Source organism: Aedes aegypti, unplaced genomic scaffold, assembly GCF_002204515.2.
Source record: "Aedes aegypti strain LVP_AGWG unplaced genomic scaffold, AaegL5.0 Primary Assembly AGWG_AaegL5_hic_scaff_1142_PBJ_arrow, whole genome shotgun sequence".
Classification (NCBI taxonomy): domain Eukaryota; kingdom Metazoa; phylum Arthropoda; class Insecta; order Diptera; family Culicidae; genus Aedes; species Aedes aegypti.
The window spans coordinates 14,946-41,416 of NW_018734562.1; the positions used below are offsets into that span (position 1 = coordinate 14,946).

The 26,471-nt window shown below is 37.6% G+C and overlaps 1 protein-coding gene across 1 annotated transcript; it reads right to left on the reverse strand.

Annotated features, from left to right (window-relative positions):
- Window positions 1-13,923: 13,923 nt before the first annotated feature.
- On the reverse strand, window positions 13,924-25,358 carry LOC5575300 (vitamin K-dependent gamma-carboxylase). Its single transcript, XM_001655624.2, has 4 exons — window positions 25,273-25,358; window positions 24,385-25,188; window positions 15,971-16,156; window positions 13,924-15,259 (listed from the first exon to the last, which is right to left on the reverse strand). The coding sequence occupies exons 2-4, from the start codon at window positions 24,897-24,899 to the stop codon at window positions 13,945-13,947; spliced, it is 2,016 nt and encodes a 671-aa protein (XP_001655674.2). The 5' UTR covers window positions 24,900-25,188; window positions 25,273-25,358; the 3' UTR covers window positions 13,924-13,944.
- Window positions 25,359-26,471: the final 1,113 nt, after the last annotated feature.

The following is a 26,471-nucleotide window of genomic DNA, read 5'->3' on the forward strand; positions in this document are numbered from 1 at the left end:
GATGAAAATTTGTGAATTCGATTTTTCTTTTATTAGTGAAGTTGATCGATACACGAGAATTCTACCTTTCTATAAGAAAACATTGATTATAATGTATAGTTTAGTGTAAAAATCTGATTCCACTAACAGATTTTCCTGGCTTTCACTTTCGAAAAAAATGGAATATGCTTATCCCTGGCTTCCCAAATTATGGATTTGCCGCGCCCCGCTTGTTGCTGGCTCACGGGTTTGAAAAAAAAAATCAAGAGAGCTTGCGACAAGCAGAGGAGCCTCGGATCCATATTTTGGGGAGCAAAAGTTTTTCTACCAAATTTCTTCTTTCAGTCCCATGACATTTATGTTCTATCACACATGACTATCTAAAGCTACTACATTTCGAATTCAATAAGCAAATCAGTTGGTTTTCATGATTTAATATTTGGAAATTCATGTTTGTTTCACATGACAACCTAATGTTGATACACATGTTATTATACCGTGAAATCAATGATGAAATCCATATGGCTACCACACTCAAATCATGTGGTTTTCCTCATTGCGCAAATCTATAAGTAAAACACACGACCTTGACGTGTAGATTTTTCTCAGTGAATAACCCCGCTGAAGACACCGACACGATTCGATGCAATCCCGCACTTTTATTCGCATTTTCGCACTTACGAAGCCGCACTTCGCAGTCCAGTAGTGAAAGAAATACACAATATGATTCAAAACGTCTCATAAAATGGCTTATATTGGGTCTTTCACGAATGTTTATATTTCAGTGATAATTTTGACATCTCTCCAAGCATGATTTCGCTGCGACCTGGGAGGGAGGCACCGATACTACACACGAAATATAGAACAATGTTTGTTTGAACTGCAAGATAACTCCAGCTTGCCAACAACAATCAAGGCAGGCTTGAGGAAAATCGCTAGTTTTCTTTTGTTGTGTACTTTTGATTTTTCCTGACAAACATGGAAAAAGGGCCACAGTTTTTCTATGCACTAAATATTCATTTTTATTGGAAAAAGTAAAACGATGCGTTTTTCAATGCTTTATATTCAATCAGATTGAAAGGTGCTCACGTGGCATTACTTGCATTATGTGCATGAATTGATTTTCATTCGATTTTTGTCACTTTTGATGAAATGCGAAAATGTGTTTTAATCAGTTACGCTCTTTTTCCATGTTAGTCCAATGTTTGAAATCTGGGCTCACAGTGACAGTTCGTGACAGCGGAATCCCGGCTCACTATGACGTACAGAAATTTTGTATTGGTTTCTCCCTCCCAGGCTGCGACATTTTCTCCCGATTAGACTCAACGATTATCACAGTACGATTTATTGCGCACTAATCACACGGTTGCGCACAGCAAGATCTGTTTAACTGAGTAAGCTAACTGGTCAACTGTGAAAAAGCTGAAACAACCTTTCTCATGATAGACCTTGCTTGTATACATTTGCACCGCGAAATTGTGTGCGAGATTCGACTGTGATACAGTTATCTCTCCCTTACTCGATATTCCGTATCTCGATATCGAGTTAGAGAACCATAGTAAAAGTTAGTTTTCATGGCTAACTCGATGGTCCCTTGGATCGCAGTTGCATTGGTTTTGTGTTCTGTAACTCGATACCTCCCTAACTCGATGGTCCCTTCAATATCGAGTAAGGGAGAGTTGACTGTAGAAAGAAATTTGGGGTAAATCTAAATAGGTGCAAAAGTCGCAATATCCCATGAAGCGATTCTCAATGCTATCAGCACCTCCTTTAATTACACAGCGCAACAAAAATGACATTTTTGCGTGTCTCAAGGACCAAATTATGTGTCTCTGGTAGATTTGGGGTTGCTGAATCAGATGCCGTTCTCAGAAATTTCCCAGCACGTCACAATTTTTAGCTACAGGTCGCCAGAGTTGTATAAAACATTGGTTTTATTGATGTTTACCTAAAATTTGAAGTATATTTCATCAAAACTTTTTTGTGATCTAATCCGCCAAGCATGCAAAAGAGGACTTAAACTTTCGTTTTAGATATATTTTGGTTGAAATTTCACGATTAAATTTAGATTAAACTGATCTTTTGAACATGCTTGCAGTCTTCATACAAAATTCTTCATTTCTCTTATATGGAAAAATACAATACTTTTCTGAACCATCAAAAATAACTTTTCCGTATCAAAAATGTTATAAACTTTGATGATGAGTATAGGGTCCTAAAGCCCTGTCCTAATTTTAGTGCCAAACGCTTAAGTTTAGGTCAAAAACACATGTTTACTCTATTTTATAATGTTTTCCGTTGGTTTATGTCAATAATGCATATTTTTTAGATTTTGTCACACCCCTTGGCTTAAACTCAAATTTTGGGTGTATTTTGTTTTCCGTGTCCCTTCCGAAATGTCAGATAGGAACAACCCCGGTGTTAAAACTAAAACCCCTGTGGTGTTTTTGTCGACTAAGCGAACGTCAAACATGATCAAAAGTGTCAAGGTTCATTTATGGACCCAATTTTCAAATTAAAGTTTAAACATGATATAGCCGTTATTAGTTAGCGGCTGCTTGGGCACGTCAGGAGTTAATCATCAATATTAACCTCCTTTTCCCGAGCAGCCTAGATAGCCGCGTAGTGTCGGTAGCGGTTGTTTCAACTGGCTAAGAATTAACACTACGGACTGCCTGTTCCGGTGGTAAAAGTCCACCTCACAGGTGACCCCTAATTTATGGTGTGATGCGTACCGTGCCTAGGAATGAATGGTTAGGGGGGTCTAAATAAAACCTAACCGCTAACGGAGCCTGTGGGGTACCAGGGCGCCCTCCACAGTATTGAGTCCTTCCTGTGCTACCCGTAGCAATGGTGCAGGTGACCTTGTGTTTCTCCGAGATAATCGGCTGCCCTTCTTCAGTCTCTATCCTGAGGCTTAATAAGGGTGGGATTATGAATATGTTGACATTTAATTTAAATTATCACCTATATGGATTCGCATTATGCGTTTTACACAGTGTATTCTGTGCTCTTTCGCCTTTGGCGACTTTAAATAGATACCGATCTGGTTTTTTCGTTGCTGGTCTTTTTCGTGCTGAGATTGCAAAAAGCTTAATCCTGCCTAGTTTGGGTAGTGGCTACGGTTAGGTTAGCTCAGATCAATCTTCAGCATAAAAGAACAGCAACGATCAATCTTTGCAGACTCATGCAAAATGGTGCAGCCCAAGTGGCGCTAGTTCAAGAACCCTACTTTCGTAGAGGGAACTTCTATCTAGGTAACCTTGTGGACCCAGTTTTTGCTACTTTTAGCAAACTTGAAATGGCAAACTCGCGCTCCATGCCCCGCGCATGCGTGCTCGTTAATAAAGCAATCGTTGCTACACTCATTTCTGAGTTGACGACCAGAGATGTATGTGCTGTCACAATTGATGTTTCTGTTGGTGACCTCAACAGGAAATACGTCTATTGTTCGGTATATTTACCACATGATGAACCATCCCCAACGGATGACTTCAAACGAGTTGTCGTACACTGCGTAACAAAAGGCCTTCCGCTGATTGTGGGCAGTGATTCCAATGCTCATCACATCATCTGGGGCAGCTCGGATATCAATTTGAGAGGCTCCAGTCTGATGGAATACTTAAGTAGTACAGAACTTGGATTACTTAACATAGGCAATCGCCCAACCTTCATGGTTTCTAATAGAGAAGAAGTGTTAGACATAACACTCTGCTCGAATAGAATCAGTCACGAGTTGACGAATTGGCATGTATCAGATGAGGAATCATTATCTGATCATCGCTACATCTTCTTTGAACATTCAAATGTAACTGCGCAGACTTTGCGTTTTAGGAATCCCCGGTCAACAAACTGGGAACTCTATATTGAATTGGTTGCGACCAAATTTCATGGATATTCTCCATCCATTGAAAATCCAAGTGATCTGGATGATGCCGTTGATACTACAACATCCTACATTATGGAAGCTTTTGAAGAAGCATGTCCTCTGCGGTCTGTAAAGACTACAAGAGGGACCCCATGGTGGAATTCCGATCTGACTAGACTCAGGAAACAATGTAGAAGGAGTTGGAACAAACGCCGTTCAGCTGGATCAGAGTCGTTCAAGTCGGCTCGCAAGGCTTACAAGAAGGCTCTTCGTTCTGCTGAACGATCCGGCTGGAAAAACCTTTGTACAAATGTTTCCAGTTTGAGTGAAGTCAGTCGGTTGAACAAAATTCTTGCAAAGTCTAAGGATTTCCAAGTGAACGAAATTCGCTTACCTAATGGTGACTTTACTTCTTCCGATGAAGAAGTTTTAGAATGTTTATTCAATACACACTTCCCCGGATGTGTGGACATAGCATCTACGGATGAACCAAATGTCTTTTCATGTAGTTACGAGTCTCTGGCCTCGGCTCGCAGTATCGTAACTACTGAATCGATTCAATGGGCACTTAATAGTTTTGCTCCTTTCAAATCTCCAGGAGTGGATGGGATTTATCCTGTTCTGCTCCAAAAGGGATTTGAGTCTATCAAACATGTTTTGAAAAAGCTACTTGTAAGCAGTTTTGCTACCGGGTACATTCCCAAATCCTGGCGTGATATTACTGTAAAGTTTATCCCAAAAGGAGGACGTGCGTCGTATGAGGAAGCGAAGAGTTTTAGACCAATCAGTCTGACCTCTTTTCTTCTGAAATGTCTGGAACGATTCTACCCCATTACCCCGAATGCCATTTCCCCGAATGCCGTCACCCCGAATTCCATTACCCAGAATGTACCATTACCCCGAATTCCATCACCCCGAACCTATTTCCCCGAATTTACAATTATCTTCACATGATGATATTGATGACATTTTCCCATGATATTGGAATTCGGGGTAATGTCATTCGGGGTGATGGGTCGTTCTGGGTTTTGGAATTCGAGGTAATGGCATTCGGGTTAATGGCATTCGGGGTAATGGGATTCGGGATAATGGGGTAGAATCGTCTGGAACGCATTATCGATCATCACATCCGTGATGTTTATTTGGCAAACATGCCTCTTCATGTGAATCAACATGCTTACCAATCTGGAAAGTCCACTGTGACTCTTCTACACAAAGTTGTATACGATATCGAGAAAGCATTCGCTCAGAAGCAATCGTGCTTGGGTGTTTTCTTGGATATTGAGGGTGCCTTTGATAACGTGTCTTTCGATGCCATATTGGATGCCGCACGAAACCATGGGCTACCTACAATGATTACCAATTGGATTCATCAAATGCTCAAAAACCGACATCTCTTCTCGACATTGCGTCAAGCAGCGATTCGAAAATTGAGTGTTTGCGGATGCCCCCAAGGGGGAGTCTTGTCACCACTTTTGTGGAATCTCGTAGCAGATACGCTATTGAGGCAACTCAATAATAGCGATTTTCCAACATATGGATTTGCCGACGACTATCTAGCTCTGATAGTTGGTATGTGCATAAGCACCCTATTCGACCTGATGCAAAGTGCTCTTCAGGTAGTCGAGAGTTGGTGTCGCCAATATGGCCTTTCGGTTAACCCGAATAAAACATCTATTGTTCTTTTTACGGAAAGACGAAACCGCGATGGAATTCGACCTTTACGTCTTTTTGGCACTGAGATTAATGTGACTGATCAAGTAAAGTATGTCGGAGTCATTCTAGATTCCAAACTTTTATGGACAGCTCACATTGATTTCAGAGTCAAAAAAGCTTGTATGGCCTTCGGTCAATGCCGGCGAACCTTTGGTAAAACTTGGGGCCTCAAACCCAAATATATCAAATGGATTTACACAACAGTTGTTCGACCAATATTGGTATATGGATGTCTTGTGTGGTGGCAAAAGGGCGAAGTGTGAACAATCCAATCAAAATTGGGCCATCTCCAAAGGATGTGCTTGATGGCGATGTCTGGTGCGTTCTCTACAACTCCCACAGCAGCGCTCGAGGCCCTTTTCGACGTTGCGCCACTACACATATATCTTAAACAAGAAGCACTTTCTTGCTCTTACCGTTTATGGGTACTGGATCTACTGGAGAAAAATCCAGTGAATCGTAGATCTACACACACTTCGTTGTTTCCACTTTTGGTGAATTGGGACAAAATTGTCCTTGCTCCAAGTGATCTCACAATTGCTTGTCACTTTCCTTACAGGACATTTACCACACAATTCCCTTCACGGGAAGAGTGGACGTCTGGCTATTTGGAAAGAAGTATATCAAACAATATAGTATGTTACACTGATGGCTCCCTTCTTGAAGGTAGAGCTGGTGCAGGAGTATATTCTCGTGAGCTAAGGCTGAATCAGTTTTACTCACTTGGTAGAAACTGCACCGTTTTTCAGGCGGAAATATTTGCTCTTATGTGTGGAGTGCAATCAGCACTTCAACAGCGCGTAATGGGTAAAGTCATATACTTCTGTTCAGATAGTCAGGCTGCTATAAAAGCTCTCGCTTCGGCCAACTCAAGGTCGAAGCTTGTTATCGCATGTCGAACTCAAATTGAGGAACTGAATTCAGTCAACTCTGTAAACCTTGTATGGGTACCTGGCCATTCTTCCATCGCTGGAAATGAATTGGCTGATGAGCTAGCTCGCGATGGAGCATCGCATGACTTCATTGGCCCTGAGCCGGCTATTCCAATTTCGAAGTGCTGGGTGAAGCTTCAGATAAACTCTTGGGCGGCAACTCAGCACAAGCAATATTGGAATAGTTTGGAGTCGTGTCGTCAAACAAAATTGTACATTACTGAGCCATCTCCAAAGGTGGCGAAGTATTTAACAAATCTGTCAAAGCAGAATTGCAGTCTCTTGGTCAGAGCGTTGACAGGCCACTGCCGACTCAACTATCACATGGCAAATATTCAGCGTGCTGACTCATTTGTGTGTGATAGTTGTGACTCCGATTATGGAACTTCGTATCACCTGATATGTAACTGTCCAGTTTTTTGCGCAAATGCGATTCCAATTACTTGGTAAACACTTATTAAGTGAAACTGAATACAGAAGCCTGAATCTTCAGGACATCCTGTTATTCTTAACCCGCTGTGGTAATGAGCTAAAGGCTATCTTTACGCTCATGCATATTGTAGTGCCCTTTTTAGGGCGCTGTTCGAACCCATTGTGGTATGGAGCTACATGCTCTCATTTCGCTTATGCGATCTTCTCTCTTCAAGGGACCCCACTCCTATTTCCTCCCATCTTTCCCTTCCCTTTCCTCTCCCATCGGGTAGATGATGAAATAGGCTCAAATATGGCGATGGCACAAATCTCCCAACTGGTGGGGAACGTGCCTTTGGAGCCGGCCTTCTGATACCAACGATTATCACAGTACGATTTATTGCGCACTAATCACACGGTTGCGCACAGCAAGATCTGTTTAACTGAGTAAGCTAACTGGTCAACTGTGAAAAAGCTGAAACAACCTTTCTCATGATAGACCTTGCTTGTATACATTTGCACCGCGAAATTGTGTGCGAGATTCGACTGTGATACAGTTATCTCTCCCTTACTCGATATTCCGTATCTCGATATCGAGTTAGAGAACCATAGTAAAAGTTAGTTTTCATGGCTAACTCGATGGTCCCTTGGATCGCAGTTGCATTGGTTTTGTGTTCTGTAACTCGATACCTCCCTAACTCGATGGTCCCTTCAATATCGAGTAAGGGAGAGTTGACTGTAGAAAGAAATTTGGGGTAAATCTAAATAGGTGCAAAAGTCGCAATATCCCATGAAGCGATTCTCAATGCTATCAGCACCTCCTTTAATTACACAGCGCAACAAAAATGACATTTTTGCGTGTCTCAAGGACCAAATTATGTGTCTCTGGTAGATTTGGGGTTGCTGAATCAGATGCCGTTCTCAGAAATTTCCCAGCACGTCACAATTTTTAGCTACAGGTCGCCAGAGTTGTATAAAACATTGGTTTTATTGATGTTTACCTAAAATTTGAAGTATATTTCATCAAACTTTTTTGTGATCTAATCCGCCAAGCATGCAAAAGAGGACTTAAACTTTCGTTTTAGATATATTTTGGTTGAAATTTCACGATTAAATTTAGATTAAACTGATCTTTTTGAACATGCTTGCAGTCTTCATACAAAATTCTTCATTCTCTTATATGGAAAAATACAATACTTTTCTGAACCATCAAAAATAACTTTTCCGTATCAAAAATGTTATAAACTTTGATGATGAGTATAGGGTCCTAAAGCCCTGTCCTAATTTTAGTGCCAAACGCTTAAGTTTAGGTCAAAAACACATGTTTACTCTATTTTATAATGTTTTCCGTTGGTTTATGTCAATAATGCATATTTTTTAGATTTTGTCACACCCCTTGGCTTAAACTCAAATTTTGGGTGTATTTTGTTTTCCGTGTCCCTTCCGAAATGTCAGATAGGAACAACCCCGGTGTTAAAACTAAAACCCCTGTGGTGTTTTTGTCGACTAAGCGAACGTCAAACATGATCAAAAGTGTCAAGGTTCATTTATGGACCCAATTTTCAAATTAAAGTTTAAACATGATATAGCCGTTATTTGTGCGGGAAAAATTGCTAAAGTAGTTGCAGTAACATGCTCTTTCGTGTTATTGCATAAAAACAAGATTTTATTAAAAATTTTAGGAACCCCCCCCCCCCCCCACATAAAGTTTGAATTGGGTCCTAAAATTTTTAATAAAATCTTGTTTTTATGCAATAACACGAAAGAGCATGTTACTGCAACTACTTTAGCAATTTTTCCCGCACAAATAACGGCTATATCATGTTTAAACTTTAATTTGAAAATTGGGTCCATAAATGAACCTTGACACTTTTGATCATGTTTGATGTTTTAGTTTTAACACCGGGGTTGTTCCTATCTGACATTTCGGAAGGGACACGGAAAACAAAATACACCCAAAATTTGAGTTTAAGCCAAGGGGTGTGACAAAATCTAAAAAATATGCATTATTGACATAAACCAACGGAAAACATTATAAAATTGAGTAAACATGTGTTTTTGACCTAAACTTAAGCATTTGGCACTAAAATTAGGACAGGGCTTTAGGACCCTATTCTGTGGCGAATTAAGTAAATAAATTTCCATACAAGCTGGCAAACTTGCATGCAAGTTGGCTGAAATAGTAAATTTTTGCATTTTCAACAATCAATATCTCAAAAACTAGACGTGCTGTGATATTTCTGTAAACATCGATGGATTCAGCAACCCTTAATTGAGTAAATAGAGGTATTTTGATGCTGGAGACAAAAACGTGTTCCGTAGTGTTATTTTCGAGTCGACTGAAATATGTATGAAACATATATCGATAGTCATCTTGATGTTAACATTTCTTTACAAACAAAACATGATATTGACAATGCTCTTGAAACTTTAACAAATTCCATTGTTGAAGCCAGGGGCATTGCTATACCAAAATGTGAAGTAGTATTTGAATCCGTGATTATAGACGATGATCTTAAACTCTTTATCCATCTTAAAACGTGAGAAGAAAGCAATTTCAACGCACTCTCGATCTAGCTATGAAAATTCTATGACAGGATCTGTTGGGCAGAGGTGGACATACCACAACGCAGAACAAGGTCACCGAAGCAGAACGCGGAACCAGGATTTCGGTACACGGAGAGAATGAAAAATTCTAGTTAATATATTTTATATGCGATTGAACTCATTTGTACATTTTATTCATTGCAAAACTTAGAAAACAGAGTCATTTTAAGCTTTCCTTTGCATAATTTAGAAATATTATTAGCTAAACATATTGATCGTCCGATATTGCTCTGAGGACTTTGTAAAATTTGCACGTTTCTCGCTTTCAGTCGTTTTCCAGCTGCATTGTAAAAAGTTTCTTTCTTGCACGGGTCTAGTTTTATCGTTTCACTATTTTGCTGTTTATTGTATCAAAATAACAGAAAACAAATCACACTTGGTAAGTGTATTCCCCAAACAGTACATCCCGGCTGTGGAACTATGTAAATATTCTAAATATTGCAACTTTTCCCCAGAATATGATTCGTCTTCAAACGCAAAAAAAACTGATCCAGAAACACCACCGATGGAATCTGTACGACTTCGTGGATGATCCCCCATTTATCAAGCGCAACTTCCGGTAAGGATCTTCAACCTATAACGGGTTTCTTCGCACCGTTTAAAGTGACTTTGAAAAACAGATGTACGCCTCCAAACATCCGCTGAGATGAGCATGTGGAAATTCATCTGCAGCAAGGGAAGAATAAAACCAATTTTATATGAAAATGCGGGAAATTTGGACCAATGGTATGAAAATAAATGCGCTATATACAAAGTTCACATTGTTAAGTTTTTCTAGGCCTTTGTTTACCGTAAATAAAGAAAAATGGCCGATTATATTCATAGCACATGATTTTAGAACTTTATACGTTAAATGTTTATTTCCCGAATAATCATTTATCAATATAAAACCTGTTTATACTAGCCAAGCTTAATAAGCTAAAATGCATAGCAATGAGTGAATAGACCGAATATGGTTTTAGAATGGTATTTAAGCCATTTAGTATAATATTTTCTTAGCGTGTAGGAAAGAAACAGCTACAAATTAACTACTGAACTCAAGAGAACTTTACGACTTTACTATAAACACGTCTGTACGGATCGTGAATCACATTACGGATGAATGGCAAACTTTCCATTCTCCCTTTCTTCGTCCTATTCGTCATCAAACGTCAACATCCCACCGCAAAATCGCTAGTGTTTGGAGGGGATTTTAACCTCCAAATTGCCAAATAACCTCCAAATCATCACCTCCAATTTAGTTCTAATAACCTCCGACTGCCTTCAGCGCCACCTTACTCATACAGCTACACACATCCAGTGCTGTCGCTTTGCATACGAGGCACAATCATTGCATTCTTCAACAGGATCTGCAGAAATAGCGAATCACAGTCACCGGTGCCAGTGAAACTCACGCGTATCGCTGCTGTAGGCAAAATGCCGTGAAAATAGCAAAACACCCGTTGCTAAGGGCAATCCAAAACTACTGTAGAAAAATGTTCTATTTCCCGTTGCATTTCCCGCATTTGCAGCCCTCAATGACACTCCTCATTTAGAAAATTCATGTACCCAACATAGGCTACTTGATGAGATTCACAATTTTGAACTACTGTATTAGGAGAGCCACGTGATTTTCGCAAAAACTTAAGCCTACTACTATTACCATTCCCAGCACTGCTCTAAGCCCTTTTGGAAATTATCTAAAATTTAAAAAAAAAAACCTCAGAATACAATACCGGCATTGAAAGGGAAAAACAAATTATTACTAACTAATTGCGAAAAAGCTCAAAAACTTGCTATGCAGTTTGAAAACCCCTCAGGACTTCGAAAATATTCTCAATCAAGAGAACGTTTTCGAAAATTCCTGGGAGATTGATTTGGAAGAAGTGACAACTATTATTAAAAAAAATCAAAAATGTGAAAGCCCCTGGCGATGATGGAATTTTCTACATCCTCATCAAGAAACTTCCAGAAAGTAGCTTATCATTTTTAGTGGATATATTTAACAAATGTTTTCAATTGGGTCCTAAAATGTTTAATGTTTAATGTTTTTATTCAATAATACGAAAGAGCATGTTCTTGCAACTACTTTAGCAATTTTTCCAGCTCAAATAACAACTATAACAAATTTGAAATTTAATTTTAAAAATTGTTCCAAATATGAACTTTGATACTTTTCATCATGTTTGACGTTCACTTTATCGACAAAAGTACCACAGGGCTTTTAGTTTTAACACTGGGGTTGTTCCTATCTGACACGGAAAACAAAAGATACCCAGTTTAAACCAAGGGGTGTTACAAAATCTCAAAAACAATAAAAAAATGTTTTATTGACTTTAACCAACGAAAATCATTTATAAATTGAGTAAGCATGTGTTTATAGCCTAAACTTAAGCGTTTGGTATCAAAATTGGGACAGGGCTTTAGGACCCTATTAGCATTTTTTCCTGACAAATGGACCAATGAACAGTTTGGATTCCGCCATGGACATTCGACCACTCATCAGCTATTACGTGTAACAAATTTGATCCTTTCCAAATAATTTGTAGGCTATTCTACTGGTCTTGCTGTTCGCGACACAGAAAAAGCATTTGACAGTGTTTAGCATGAAGGTTTGATCGTAAAATTAAAAAACTTTATTTTTCTAACATACATTGTTAGAATAATTCACAGTTACCTGTCAAATCGTATACTTCAGGTTAATTATCAGAACTCCAGGTCTGAAAGACTTCCTGTAAGAGCTTATGTGGTCCTCAAGGCAGCATTTTGGGATCAATATTATACAATATTTTCAAATCTGACTTAGCCTCAAAGATGTCAAAAATCCTTGTTTGCGGATGACACAGGCCTCTCCGCCAAAGAACGAAGTCTGCGTGTCATCTGTAGTCGATTGCAAAAAAGTTTGGATATTTTTTCTTCATACATGCAAAAATGTAAGATTTCTCCTAATACTTCCAAAACTCAACTAATAATATTCCCACATAAATCAAAAGCTCTTATTTGAAACCTTCAAGTAGACTAGGGCTCAAGTTAGATAAGAATTTCAGAAACGTTCAAAAATCACATTGAGGGCATTCAAGCCAAATGTATCAGATATGTAAATGTCTCTATCCCCTTATTAATAGAAAATCAAAACCTTGTCTTAAGAACAAGCTTTTGATATTCAAACAAATGTTCAGGCCAGCCATGTTGTATGCTATACCAATATGGACTAGCTGTTGTAATACCAGGAAGAAAGCTCTACAGAGAATTCAAAATAAAATTTTGGAAATGATCCTGAAGCTTTCTCCCTGTTATTATACCAATGAGTTACATAGCAAATCCAATGTTGAAACATTGGAATGAAAGTGAAATAAAATAATTAATAATTTTAGACGAAAATCGTTGCAATATTCTATTGCCACGATTAATGCGTTATATATTTAGGTTTAGTTAGATTAAGTAAATTGTAAGTATTTTTTTCTCTTATAAGCAGGTGAAATCAACTCACCTGTAAAAAATCTGAACTGCTACGGTAATTGAAATCATGCAGTTAACAAAATGTTAATATAAGCTTAAATTTGTTTTACCAAATAAGGATGATAATGTTGTCTAACACAGAACACCTAGATAAAAGAAATAAATGCAATATTTGTAATGATACTTATAAAGAATTAGAAAAAGTATGGATTCAAACCAACCTGGATGCTTATGAGAAGATGTAAAACTTTTTTTTTACCAATTCGTTTATTTTAGGCTCACACGCCGTATTCAGCTTAACAGAGCCGATTTGCTATTTCTAGATTGTATAGAAGAATTAAAACTTTTAACAAAATTTGTGTTCCTAATTTCCATCTGATGTTGAGTTGATCCTCATGATCGGTGTTTGGGGAGCACTGATCAGCACATGCTATTTTCGTTCTACTCTCTTTGATATCTCGCCTCGATCGCCACCGCTTGTGTGTAGTCCTATTGTGTTCAGTGGATGAGTTTGAAGCATCATTATCATGTAAAACTATTGTGTATTTCTTTCACCACTGGACTGCGAAGTGCGGCCTCACAAGTGTGAAAGTGTGAATAAAAGTGACACGGGAGACCGTGTTATTTTCCCTATCTTTTGTCAAATCTCGAATTTTAGTAAACCGATTAAGCTGAATTTTTATTGGGTTGTGCACTACATATATAGAATCATATTGATACATTTTTCACGTCGATATATGGAGTAGTTCTTGGGATTTGCTTCTTCAAATGGATAGGGTGATTATGATGACGTCCCGTGCCGCCAACCACCAACTCAGCCGTTAGACATAGACCTAGACATTTTATCTATACAAAATGGTCAGATATGTGGAAATGGTCAAATAATAGGCAATTGATTATAGAACAATTTTTGAAAGGCAAAGAACCAAGTCGAAGGTATAATATGGAATTCTTTCATAATATTGGAATCCATTTGATTGCACTTATTTTATTTCACTCAGTTGTCCACGTGGTTTCACTGGGCGAAATTCTCACCCTCCTGGGCATCGGAACGCCGTAGATTTCGTAGAGCAAAGAATTGCCCACATGTTGCAAGAATCGGACGTAGTTGTCAAACCGATTGTTGAACTCCTTCCACAGTGGTAAAATGGGCTTTGATTGTCTCCGTTCGGCTAGTTCGTCATCGGTGGGACCAGCTTTCATCGATTTGTTCACGTATGTGTAGAGCATGGACGACGGTGAAGCACTTGTCGTTGTTACATGGTGGAACATTGGTGGGATATTCGAAAGACTTTGCCCTTTGCTTAGATGATTAGTCCTAGTGTCGTTGGCGTGACGATATTCTACGCTGCCTTCAAGTATTGTCAATGTAACATTGTCCATATCGGGAACTATATAGTTATCCAACGTCAATCTGGGGAAGTCAGCAACAAACAAAACGTCAGAAGTGTTGCTCCAAGAGTGTACTTCTTGAGTCGTCTTGTCGATCATAGATCGCATCTCGGTGAATTCGTTAAGCAAGGGTAGTAACCAATCAACCGGTTTAAATGGAGACCATCTAGCAGCCAGTATGTCCACTTCAGGGTTGAATATGCGTTGTAGAAATCGTCCATTCATGCTGCACCATATGTCGAAGTAAATTGAGAAATTTGTGATTGGCCTACGATCCTCTTGATACTCTGCACGAATGTTACGATCAATACAGTGAGCGAATTGATAAGCCATATCTGCATGCTTGGTCCATCTATCATTATCCACGAAGGCATACGGTAGAAGGTAGAGGGAATGATTTTGATGATTGTCCACCACCTTAATAGATGTGAGAACGGTATCCCACGCGTGTACCATCATATCCCAGGAGTATCCATACAAACCATTCGTCCAGTTGTTGTAGCCTTTGGTGATGATGTGTGAATACGGTAGGAACAACTGTAATCCACAGTAGGAGAGCATGACCGTCATGGCCAATCTTCTACGACATGACAAGGCAGAGACCGTTTGTTGCTTGACATGGTTAGGGACTTTCTTTGGTACAGGTGCATCGCTATCACGACTCTTGATTGATAACTTCTTCCACACTAACCGAGGCCAACTGACACTGTAGTACAGTGGAAGTTGCGTTAAGCATACCCATGGGAACATACCGATATGAAAAAGTCGTGAGTTCATCAGGTGAAACGCACATGCAAAAAGCGTGGCTATTTTGCGAGTCGGGGCATACACTAGGAAAAATACAACCGATGTGTCGAATATGCAGCCGAACCAATGAATTATCAGCAGATCTGTGAGTTCCGGGCCCATCAGTAATCTAGAAAATAAAAAATCAGCTTAAGAATACACACTGTGTAGTTGATAACACTGCGGAACACGATTTTGTCTCAAGCACCAAAATACCGCTATTTACTTAATTAAGGGTTGCTGAATCCATTACCATTTACAGAAATATCATAGCACGTCTAGTTTTTGAGATACTGGCTGTTAAAAATGCTAAATTTGACTATTTCAGTCAACTTGCATGCAAGTTTTCCAGCTTGTATGGCAATTTATTTGCTTAATTAGCCTCAGAACTCAAACGTCATGTGTTTAACAATACCTATCAACAAAGTTCATAATTATTCCGATGCTCAAAAGTTAATTTTTGTTGGTTAAGAAAAGTGTTGCATTTTGCCATATAAGAGAAACGAAGAAAAAGGTTGAACAAATCGATTTAAGCTCAATTTAATCGTGTAATTTCAATCAAATAATATCTGAAATGAAAGTTTAAGTCCTATTTTGCATGCTTCGTAGATTAGTTCATAATATTTTTTGATAAATCATTGTTTAAATTTTATGTAAACATGAATGAAACCAGTGTTTTATACAACTTTGGCGACCTGTAGCTAAAAATTGTGACGTGCTGGAACATTTCTGAGAACGGCATCAGATTCAGCAACCCCAAATCTACTAGAGAAACATAATTTGATTCTTGAGACACGCAAAAATGTCATTTTTGTTACGCTGTGTAATCGATTTGTCTTACCTAAACGGAAGGAAAACCCAATGGTAGCTTAGGTTGGTCATTGCATATCCAGAGAGCCATTCAGGGCACATTTTTTTCAATCCGGCCAGAAAATACAGTATGAAGAATTGGTATTTAAGAATGAAATAGTTCCAGAATGGTACCGTTTTCGATTGCGGATCGTTGTTCCGACAGGCATCCAGAGAGCTGGAATGAACGAGGTAGTATGATTAGGATCACAGAGAACAAACATTCAGGCTTGTACGAATTTTCTTGAAAATCGTACGAATTATTTTGAAATTCTGTGTAAGGAATGAGAATATAAATAATGAACATATACCTACAGGTCCATAATTAAAAATAGTGCAAAAGTCTTTAGATAGCCCTAGAAGCCACTGTGAAAATATGAATAGAATCCATCAAGTCTAAGCAGGGAAGTCTCAGTGGGTTTGAAGTTTGTATGAGGAAAACGAGAAAATTTATGTTTTTATTGCTTTTTCAACCAAAGATGGCTTAGTAGTCAATTTTTCTTTAGTGACTTGAAGATTCTCCCGCAATTGACAAAAATTTTGAAAATAATTTTTCTCTAAGGCATAGCTTTCCAAACTCGGTTTTCGCGGCGCATTTCATAACGTGAGATTCAGCATTTAAGTGTCTATTTGTATAACTTGTTTAGTTTTTAAACAAAAGACTTCCGGTTTATGGCAGCCTCTTCTTCATTGATTGGAGAATCTTCAAACCATAAACGATAGAAATTCATCGCCACTTATGTCAACAAGCCGAAAAATATTGCCAGTCAATTTACGGATCTACTTTATTTAATACTCCTGACAGCCTAGTTGTAAGAATACCGTAAAATTGTCTGAGATGCTTTAGCTAAAAAATCGGATTGATCATCATTTTTACAAAAAAAAATAATTAAAAAACATCTGTCAAGCATCACATCGAATAATAGAATTTCATCGAAGCGATCATTAAATTGAGGATTATACCGATTATATCTCAACACCATCCAAAGATGATGTAAGTCAAGATATCTAGTAGGACGGTAGTTCACTCTGTCGTATTTCTCATTCAGCCATTTTGGAATAGGAATTGACAGCTGGCGAGTTTGTTTTGGTTATAAAATAATACCATCATCACTATCTTGATACAACGTTCCTAAAAAATATTCGCTTATCAGGCACATAGGTTCACTAGTTTTGGTATCAATTTAACTGTTTTCTTTCTAGTTTATGTATTTCGAGTGTAGGGCGTTGCAAAGCACTCATACGGTACACATTTCTGGCATTCCTATGCCAAGTTTTTTAGTAAAATGTTTCTAACACCGGAATAAATGTATTTTTACATAAATAAAAGACGGTCAAGTCGCGATAAAAAGGCCCATGGACGCTGGAGAAAATTTTCTATTCATCGTATAAGTTGCAGTCAATAATCCTTAACAACCCTTTAGAAACGGTAGAGTAAAAACCCAGCCTCCTGACACCGCCAATACTATCCCATTGGAAAATAACGAGCAAACATCTCTGGTTCCCACAGGAAGTGGTTCCCACTGACAACTCAATGTTTGTAAACAAATAGTCGTTTAAGGACTAACAACCGAGGAAGGCGAAATCTTATTAGCCGGAAAATTTCTTTTCTCACAATAACAGTTGTATTAGCACAAACAAACGGTTGCAAACTATGCATTTGCAGTACAGCAAGGTAATTAGAGTTGCTATGGTTAGCGCGGAACACATTTAAATATCGAAGAAAAATTTCCCTAATATGATTACGCCAATGTACGTTGTTGTTCTTGAATTAGATGCTGACCTCGAAAACATGGCATACCACCGGGCTGTGAAAACCAGAGTAAACAAATCCTCAGCCCTGTTTTGTCAAACATTTTGTTTTTTTTTTTTTCAAAAAGTGGTTAGTTTTCGTAATAATCTTGTTTGATGTTCTTAATAACTTTGGGAGTAGAACTGCTTCCCGAAGAAAATATATGCAAAACTTATCAGATTTAAGAGATACACACATCACGTGCGGGCCGCACTTTGATGACCACGGGCTTAGATTGATGAACCTCTCTTCAAAGAATCTTGATCTAGGGGATCAGATGAGATTGTAATGTCTGATCAGAATCTGAGAGAGAGGAGACAGCTCACTGACAGTTGGCATGTTTTCTTGCCTACTTTGACTTCTTTCTTAATTCTTGGGTTGTGCACAACTGAGACGAGACTCGCGGAATCGGCCTTCTTTTTGTACGATTGCTGAGTTTCTTTCTTATTCCACTCAGTGTGTACATCAATCTTGCGCAAGCCGTTCAAGCTTTCACGTGACCATCTCAGCAAAAAAACAATTGCGTTTGCATCACGCCGAAGCATAAACGGAATTTTGAGTGAAATTTCATGCTAGGAAACGTAGCAGACATTATTAATAACTAGTCTTATGTTTAGATTTATCAGCATCTTTGGAAAAACTGCTCCACTGACTGAGCTTTTTAATAGTAGTTTATTTTGAATACAAAACTTTTCACATTTTCAGCCATAAAAACGATGGGTTGCATTTGACGTTTCGTGACAGCGGAATCTGGGCTGCATATGACGTTGATATTTTTCCTCTTCGCGAGTCTCTCTCAGGTGCACAATAGTCGGATGAACTTATTTTGATCAAAAACATATTCACTTTTTGTTGTTCACTATGAAAAAGGGTATGATTATAAAAAATCAATCGCAGCTTGCCAACACACTACTACATACAAAATGGGAAATCATCGAAAAACACCTAGAAATTTTAATTACGTTTGCTTCAATTTTGACTGGTTTTCACGCTCTATTCTTCGATTGTGCGGATTTCCAGTGACAGTTGGTGACAGGTTCCCTTGACTTTTGGGAGCTCACAATCGAAGCCAGCTCTCTCCTCTCTTTCAGGTCAGAATGGACCAAGTGCACTTAGTGCATAAAAAATCGTTCTATTAGTTAAGGCATAAAGATTTCCAGCAGTATTCAGTTTTCAAGACAAATATTGTAAAATCGGTAAACATTAAAATATTGCCTTAACGTTCAACGCTCCGTCATCGTAATCATCGTCATCATCAAAACTTCAAAAGCAGTTTTTCTGTTCAAAACTGAAAATTATTCAATGAAAATGTGTTCACTGTGTTTCGGTTGGAGAATAGAATGCAGTCAACTTTCGTTCGTTGAACTAAACCCGTGGCCCACCTAGTGGAACACTCAGAAACACGGATGACTAAAGTTTAGTAATTTATGACTATTTTCTATCTGCCTCTCTTTCATTTTGAAGGGAAATTTATTCCTGTTTGTCAATTCGCCTGGGTTGAAGCATCGCTAAGCTTCAACTCAGGCGAAATTACATTTAGCGTAGAAATTCACAGCAGAATGAAAGAGAGGCAGATATCAAATAGTCATTAATGCATAAACTTTAGTAATTCTGTGACTATTTCTATTTCTGAATGAAGACTTTCACTAATCGGGCTAAGTTTTAAGCTGTCAAATAATCGATTACAATAGAAATTCAGGGCTACCAACATTACCAAATTGCGGTTTATGTCAGAAAGTGACGTTTGCCTTCGTTTTAGGTGGGCTATAGCCCACTTAACGGGAGCCCAATTAAAACGAAGTGCAATTAAACGTAGTGCAATGAACGAAATTCGACTGTACAGTGAACACACTTTCCTGTAAATTTTATTGATTCTGAATGAAAAAACTGCTTTTGAAAATTGTGAAATCAATGACGGATCCTGCCCCCCCAAAGTCCCTGTGTCAAACATATCGAAATTTCAACAGTAGTACGAGCTCACTGTTGTTAAAAACACTCAAATCAAGCTAAACTTCAGTGTAATTTTGAAGCTAATTCTAAAGCTTTTTGGAATCTGACGTTTCTCAGACTTATAAAACCATCGAAATTTCAATGCTAGTCAGGCAAGATGAACACGAGGAAATCGTTGATGTTCTTCAAATTCCTTTTTTTTTTTCTCTCTTGGTGTAAACCCAAGCTACCAGAAGTAGAGATAAAAAGACATGTTTTGGCTTAAGCAGCTAATTTTTTTAGCAGGTAATCGAACTTCAGTTCACAAAAAGTTAATTGATGTTGCTCCAATAGAATGATGATAATCATAAAGTAAGAAAAAAGTTCGTCATGAACTTGTTATGAGCTCTCTAGTTGTTGATAGGCGCATCACTTAATTTTTTAGAAAATCAAGTTCTTCAAGTGTCCTTTATATTCTCTTATTCGGCGATATAGTTTCTACCATAAGTGAAGTTTTGAGTTCACTGCTTAAGTAAAATCCGAATATTTGGTTGCTTGAAAAATACCCAGTTTTGAGATTATCTGAACTGAAAAAATGCTATTCAGGGCTACTTTCAAACTATGAAAACTTTAAGTTTTTGGTTTTAAAAGACTTCAAAAACCCTTGGTCAAATTAAGTATATCTTTTAGAATCATGAAAACCTCAAAACTTATAGAAAATGCAGAACTATCCCTGAACTAAGATATTTAAACCATTATTCTTGTATTCTTGTATTCCTGATCACTATTCAACGCCTTATTATGAAAGAACGTGAAAGAATCTTGGCATGCTACCAAACAACATCTATCTCATATCGTAATTCGAAGAAGGATTATGATAAATAAAATCATAATATGCGGGCCACATCCCTTTCAGATTCTAAATCAGTTCGCGGGCCGCACAAAACCTTGCCCAGTTTGGTGACCACTGTATTGGAATGTCATTATACCAACAAAGCGTCATCTAGATCTTATACTCAATTTCTTTTAATTAATACACCCGATTCTGTTTTTGCACGGGGGATGCGTACCGTGAAAAAAAAGTTTTCAGTTCAAATTTCAAAAACCGTGCAAAAAAAGTAACACCATTTCTCGACGATTCATGCAAAAATAAGGTTTTGGCGGAAAAATATGTATGGAAACTTTTTTTGCACGGCCGTGTAAAATAAATCCGTGCAAAAACAGAATCGGGTGTAAATTTGATTTTTCTAATAATGTTTTCTCTGACTTAACGTACCATTTCTTTTGGTATAGGATTTAATCTACATTTTTATGTGTCGATTTTCATTTTCATTTCGATCAAATGTGGGAAATTGTAACATTTACGGAACTTTCTGAACCTGATTTTGTATTACTAAATGACCGACATTACCTAAAATCTGATACATTTCTGATGGATTCTCTATAATATTTTATCAACTTTTATAATGCAATCATAATATGCTTGATTCGACAAAATATTTAAATTGAGTAGGGGAGATCCTCCATTACCGGACCCTTAAGCCACTTAAATAATAATTTAAAAATATTGGTTTTATTAATATTATTTTTATAGCGTACTAAATAATTTGTGAATGTAAATATAAATTTTGACATTACTTTTAAATATACATTACATAAAAAGTGGCTGCAAATACCGGGCACAATCTGGAAATAGCTCGATTTCTGTAGATTTGTATGTACATCATCGAATGCACGGCTACGAAGCCGACGGGTACCGGTAATTAGGACTAAATACTGCAAACTATTGAATTACCAGAAATATAACTTTAGTATGAAAAAATATTATGCTAAGCGATTCGTTCGGCAGATCTTACCGCGTAAAGGTATGTTACCTGCGTTACGGACCAATTGGTTTATTTAGGAACAAACGAAATTTGTAATATTTTCGATATTTAAAAGGTACGTTTCAATTTTTTTTTTTTTTTGTAAAAGTATCGCATCGAAAACCATATAAAACAATCAAAGAGTTTATGAATGGTTCATTGATATGGTATGATCAAAGTTTAAATTTGACTCAAAATTTTTAACATAAGTATTTTACATAAATTTTATGATCTATTGCTTAAAATTGTGGTGTATTGAGCGGCATTGGATTTAGCAACCCCCAATTAATTGGTGACATCTAATTCGATCTTTGGGACACGCAAAAATTGTACCGTAATCCGGGGTAACATTGATCATTTTTTTTCGTTTTTCTTAAATGTTTCTTTCCACAATACAAATGTTACAAGTTTTATATTTAAAAAATAAAGTACTGGCACCGCTCCTAACTATATACTTTATTTTGTTTTCCGAAATATTTAAACGGGTTTAAATAAATGTTTTAAGTGATGTTTTGATTCAGCCGATATGGGGTAACATCACCCAAGTAAACAACGTTCGGTAATATTGGAAATGTCGTTACTTACTAAAATCATGGCCCCTGAAGCCGAATATGAAGACCAAACTCTAACAAATCATTTACTTTTCGAGTTATTTCAAAATTAAAAACACATTATACCGCGGAATACGCCTAAAAGTAGGCAATTTCCTAAGAAAATTCTACTTTCATAATAGTAATTAGTTAATGTTGACTAATTGAATAAACTTATAAAAGATTTGACAACGAAATCGTTTTCGGCGATGCCATATTTAGTAACAACCACATTTTTCTTGATCACATCGTCTGCAGAACTCATGTGCGACATGAATTTTCGGTAGTGTTAGTGAAAATGATAGAAATCATTGTTTCAAAAAGTTGACAAATTTACGCATGAACTAAACGCAATTTTGGCAAAAACCTCAATTTTCATTAGCTTATGAATATAAGAAAGAGAGGCACCATTCATGATTCGAAAATGTTTCATCAATAAATCTTTATTTGAACTTTTAACGAGATGAGTCATTCCGATCAATGTTACCCCGCTGATCAATGATACCCCGGATTACGGTACCGTCAAACGGGGTAACATGCATCAGGGGTAAAACTTGCAACACACCGACATGTAACTGAACTGACGTTTTCTAAAGCGTTTAATAAAATTATTCTAATTTGGTATACCGGTTAATGACATAAGGTACAAAAATAGAGGTTTTGGTGAGGATTTGCGTATCATTTAAATTTTGTTTGGTTTGCTGGAGGAGAAAATCATATCACACATTTGATCATATAAAAATAAGAATGAAAATCGTTCATAGTACCACACAAACGGGATATAAATGTTATTCTATGTATTTGCTACCCGTTACTGTATTTAATTGTGTACAAAAGGACAATGAACAAGTTTTGCTAATTTCACGTTTAAACATTGAAAATAATAAAAATCATTTTTGACTATCCTTGTAGTGTAACTTGCAACAGCAATTTCAATTTCAATGGCAAGATGTTTTCTGCCGCTTGTCATCAAAAGCACATGAAAAAGCAAGATTGACCATTTATTTATAGAATTACATTAACATTTTTGTACCTTAACCAACTTATTACACGTTTGGTATATACCCCGAACGCCAGTTTCCCGAATGACCCTTTTCCCCGAATGCCATTTCCCCGAATGACCCAGTTCCCCGAAAAGTGGTACTGTTCGAATAGGAGCTCTAATCTTTTTAAGTAGCAAGATGGTGAACTAGAAAGAACGATAGGCAATCGAAAGAAGGAGGTATTTGGTCTTTCTTGACTATACACATGTTGCCAAAAATGCTGAGGACGGTAAAACTCCCAAGAACCGCCAATCAAATAAAGAAGGGTGCATATCAGATGACCAGTACGTTCACTTACCTGAATTGTAAAAAGTTATGACAATTATGATTGCCAAAAACTGTTCGGGGAAGTGGGTTATTCGGGGAAACGGGATATTCGGGGAACAGGCATTCGGGGAACTGGCGTTCGGGGAAAAGACATTCGGGGAACCGACATTCGGGGAAAAGTAGCACAGCCTTTTCAATGACCTACAGAGGCCATTTCAAAACACGCTATCAATATCTGATACGTTGCTTTGCTTAAAATATGAATAAAAATAATTTATGTGAAGCAAAACCTAAAACCCATTGTATTTGAATAAAAAGGTTGCACTAAAACTTTTGAATGGCTTTCCACTATTGACGGCTAGTGACTTGTGATTTGTTCGAGTTTCCACTTGGGGAACCAATAAAATACAAAATCAATTGATTAATTAATCGGATAGTGTCAATATTCATAATTCAATTAATAAAAATGATTTTTTTAAAAGTATGGTACCTAGTTTCTTTTTATTTTAAGCTTTTACTGTAGTTAATTATTTGAGGATAAAAAACACGGTATTGATTAAATTTTTGATAGTAAACTTTAGTCAGCATTGTGGGTTGCATGTTACCCCACATCAGGGTAGCATGCAAAATCCATATTTGCAGCCTCTCCTGATCCCAGGAAACCAATTTATAATAAAATGAATATCACATGGTATTCTTTACGTGGCGATCAGGATACCAGATTGTCTTTGGTTCATCTGAGTCCCTAAAATTTGCATCCAAATAGATTTGAAGCTGAAAAGTGTTGCAAGTTACCCCGTTTGACGGTACTTTCGTTTCGCTGTGTTAATTGTCATATAAAAATATCCTTTAATGCACTTCTTATCCCAAACTTGTAACAAATTTAGTACATTTTGAGTGCTAAACTACATTCAACTTACAAGCATTTCTGGGCATCCGTGAACATAAATATCGTCCCCAGCAATCCGTACAGGTAGCTGTGATTGTTCCAAGCACTTTTGTCCAGCAGAAACACGTACCAATAGCTAATCACAAACATAAGTCCACTGAGTCGGAACCGATAGCCCAACATAACCCCCAACGCTCCTAACCACATCACCAGATAGACGATTCCCATCCGTGGATAGCTCATCGGTTCCATTCCGGTTATGAGCGGGAACTTGCATCCACTGGGATCGCCCCAGCGAAAGTCCAAATCTCCACCTCCACGTTCCTCGGGAATGTCTATCAGCATCATTAGGCCAAAAAGTATCCGCGCTACGCCGAGGGCTGCGGCATCCGTCGGGCGGTACATCAGAGTCATAAATCCATCAAATGATTGAAAACTCCTCAGGTCGTGACCACAGTATGCGTTTAGCAGATGAGGAAGATTGGCTCGAACTCCTTGCCATCGCGAACAAGACGCTTTCGTTGGCCCGTGCTTTTCTTCACCCATCTCGTCGGTTATTTATCGGCTTCTTGGTTGATTGGCAAAGGGGAAAATCAATTCAATTGTTGTCGTAGCTTTGAGATGCCATCGTTCCAAAAGGTATCCGTGAAAATGAGAGCTGCCCGTCAGCAGGCCACTTATGGCGTCAGATGAACGTTTGATTGCAAACCACGATAGGTAACAGGGAATTCACTTTCCTTGCCGAATGATCCAATTGCCTACATATCCGAAACGAGGCGCTTCATACACTTTAAACCAGTTGTTTGCGTAAGGTTTTCTGGCTTCGTAATGTTTGCTGTTAGTAGACGAGTGGAAATGTATTTTGGTAATGAGAAAAGCCGTGAAATTAGAATTTATTTTGGAAGGATTGTTAACGCACTGAACAGTTGTGTTTCGGTCGGCATCCTTTTATATATGCTGTGGTGCTCCAAAGGATGCTGATTGCAATATTATCGAGATGAGAGACACGGCCCTCGCGCATGGCATCTACAGATCCTAAACATATGTAAGAGGGAGAGTCAGTATTAGTGTCTCAGCATGCAATAATGATGTGAAGGAACATAATTGATAAACTGTTACGATTGTCGTTATAGTTACTGGATTAATTTTTGTACTAAAGTGTAAAACTTTATATTGAAGTTGACATTAAATTGTTTTCTTTTTGTTCAACTTGTGTCATAGTGCCTGACGTTGAAAGATAAAGTAAAATAACCAATCCCATTACTGTGGTATGGAAAAGTTTGAAGTATGTATGTCTGGAAAATACTTGGAATCACTCAGGGCAGCTAATCTTTTTGCATCGATTATCCATTTGATAAGGTGTATCGGGAAGATATTTTGGTTTGTTTAAAGAATTTGTTTTACCTTTTAAGAGGCATGGAGAAATGAATCACTCTCTACTGAGGGGTGGTACACAAATTATGTCACGCTAAATTTCAACTTTTTGACCCCCTTCCCTCCTTTGTCACACTTTTTGTATGAGTCCTCCGAAAATTTTGTAAAGCTTGTCACGCTTGGCTCGACCGAAATTTGTAAATCTTTGTATTTCATTCGACATCTAAGTGTTTGTTTAAAAAAACGTCATTTTGGCAATATATACCGAAAAATAATATTTTTTATTACGTTTACTCTTTTCCCATGAGAGTGACATAGGATGTCAAACAATGTTGATAAATAGATTTGGGACACATTTCAGGTTTTGATCTAACTCTGTATAAAAGTGCGCTACTATAACCGGTTCACAAATATTATTGAAACAAGAATTGTTAAGTTATGTAAAAACATATGGGACCTCTACCTTTAATAAGAAGCGGCTGAAGAAGTCTGATGAATATTTACGACTTTGATCTCAAATCTGAATAAAATGAGCCTCGTGCTATCTGTTTCCCCAATTTACTGTAAGAAACTTCATTATATTTGAATCGCCACTAAAATAAGTGAATCACTTTCAATTATGCACTATTATTGTTGAAAATTTGAAAATCAATCTTCTAAAAATATCCTCAGGTAATCTCTTGTAAATGTGTGCACAAAAATTTACAATTTTCAGTCTCGTTCACCCTATGTCACAATTTTTAT

What these genes read in the sequence shown, in the direction of transcription:
- LOC5575300 (XM_001655624.2), bottom strand. Translation starts at nt 24,899, where the DNA reads ATGGGTGAAGAAAAGCACGGGCCAACGAAAGCGTCTTGTTCGCGATGG. An exon ending in ACGGATGCCCAGAAATGCTT is followed by an intron (nt 16,157 to 24,384) that starts GTAAGTTGAATG and finishes CGTTCATTCCAG; the next exon opens with CTCTCTGGATGCCTGTCGGA. An exon ending in TGGGTTTTCCTTCCGTTTAG is followed by an intron (nt 15,260 to 15,970) that starts GTAAGACAAATC and finishes TTTATTTTCTAG; the next exon opens with ATTACTGATGGGCCCGGAAC.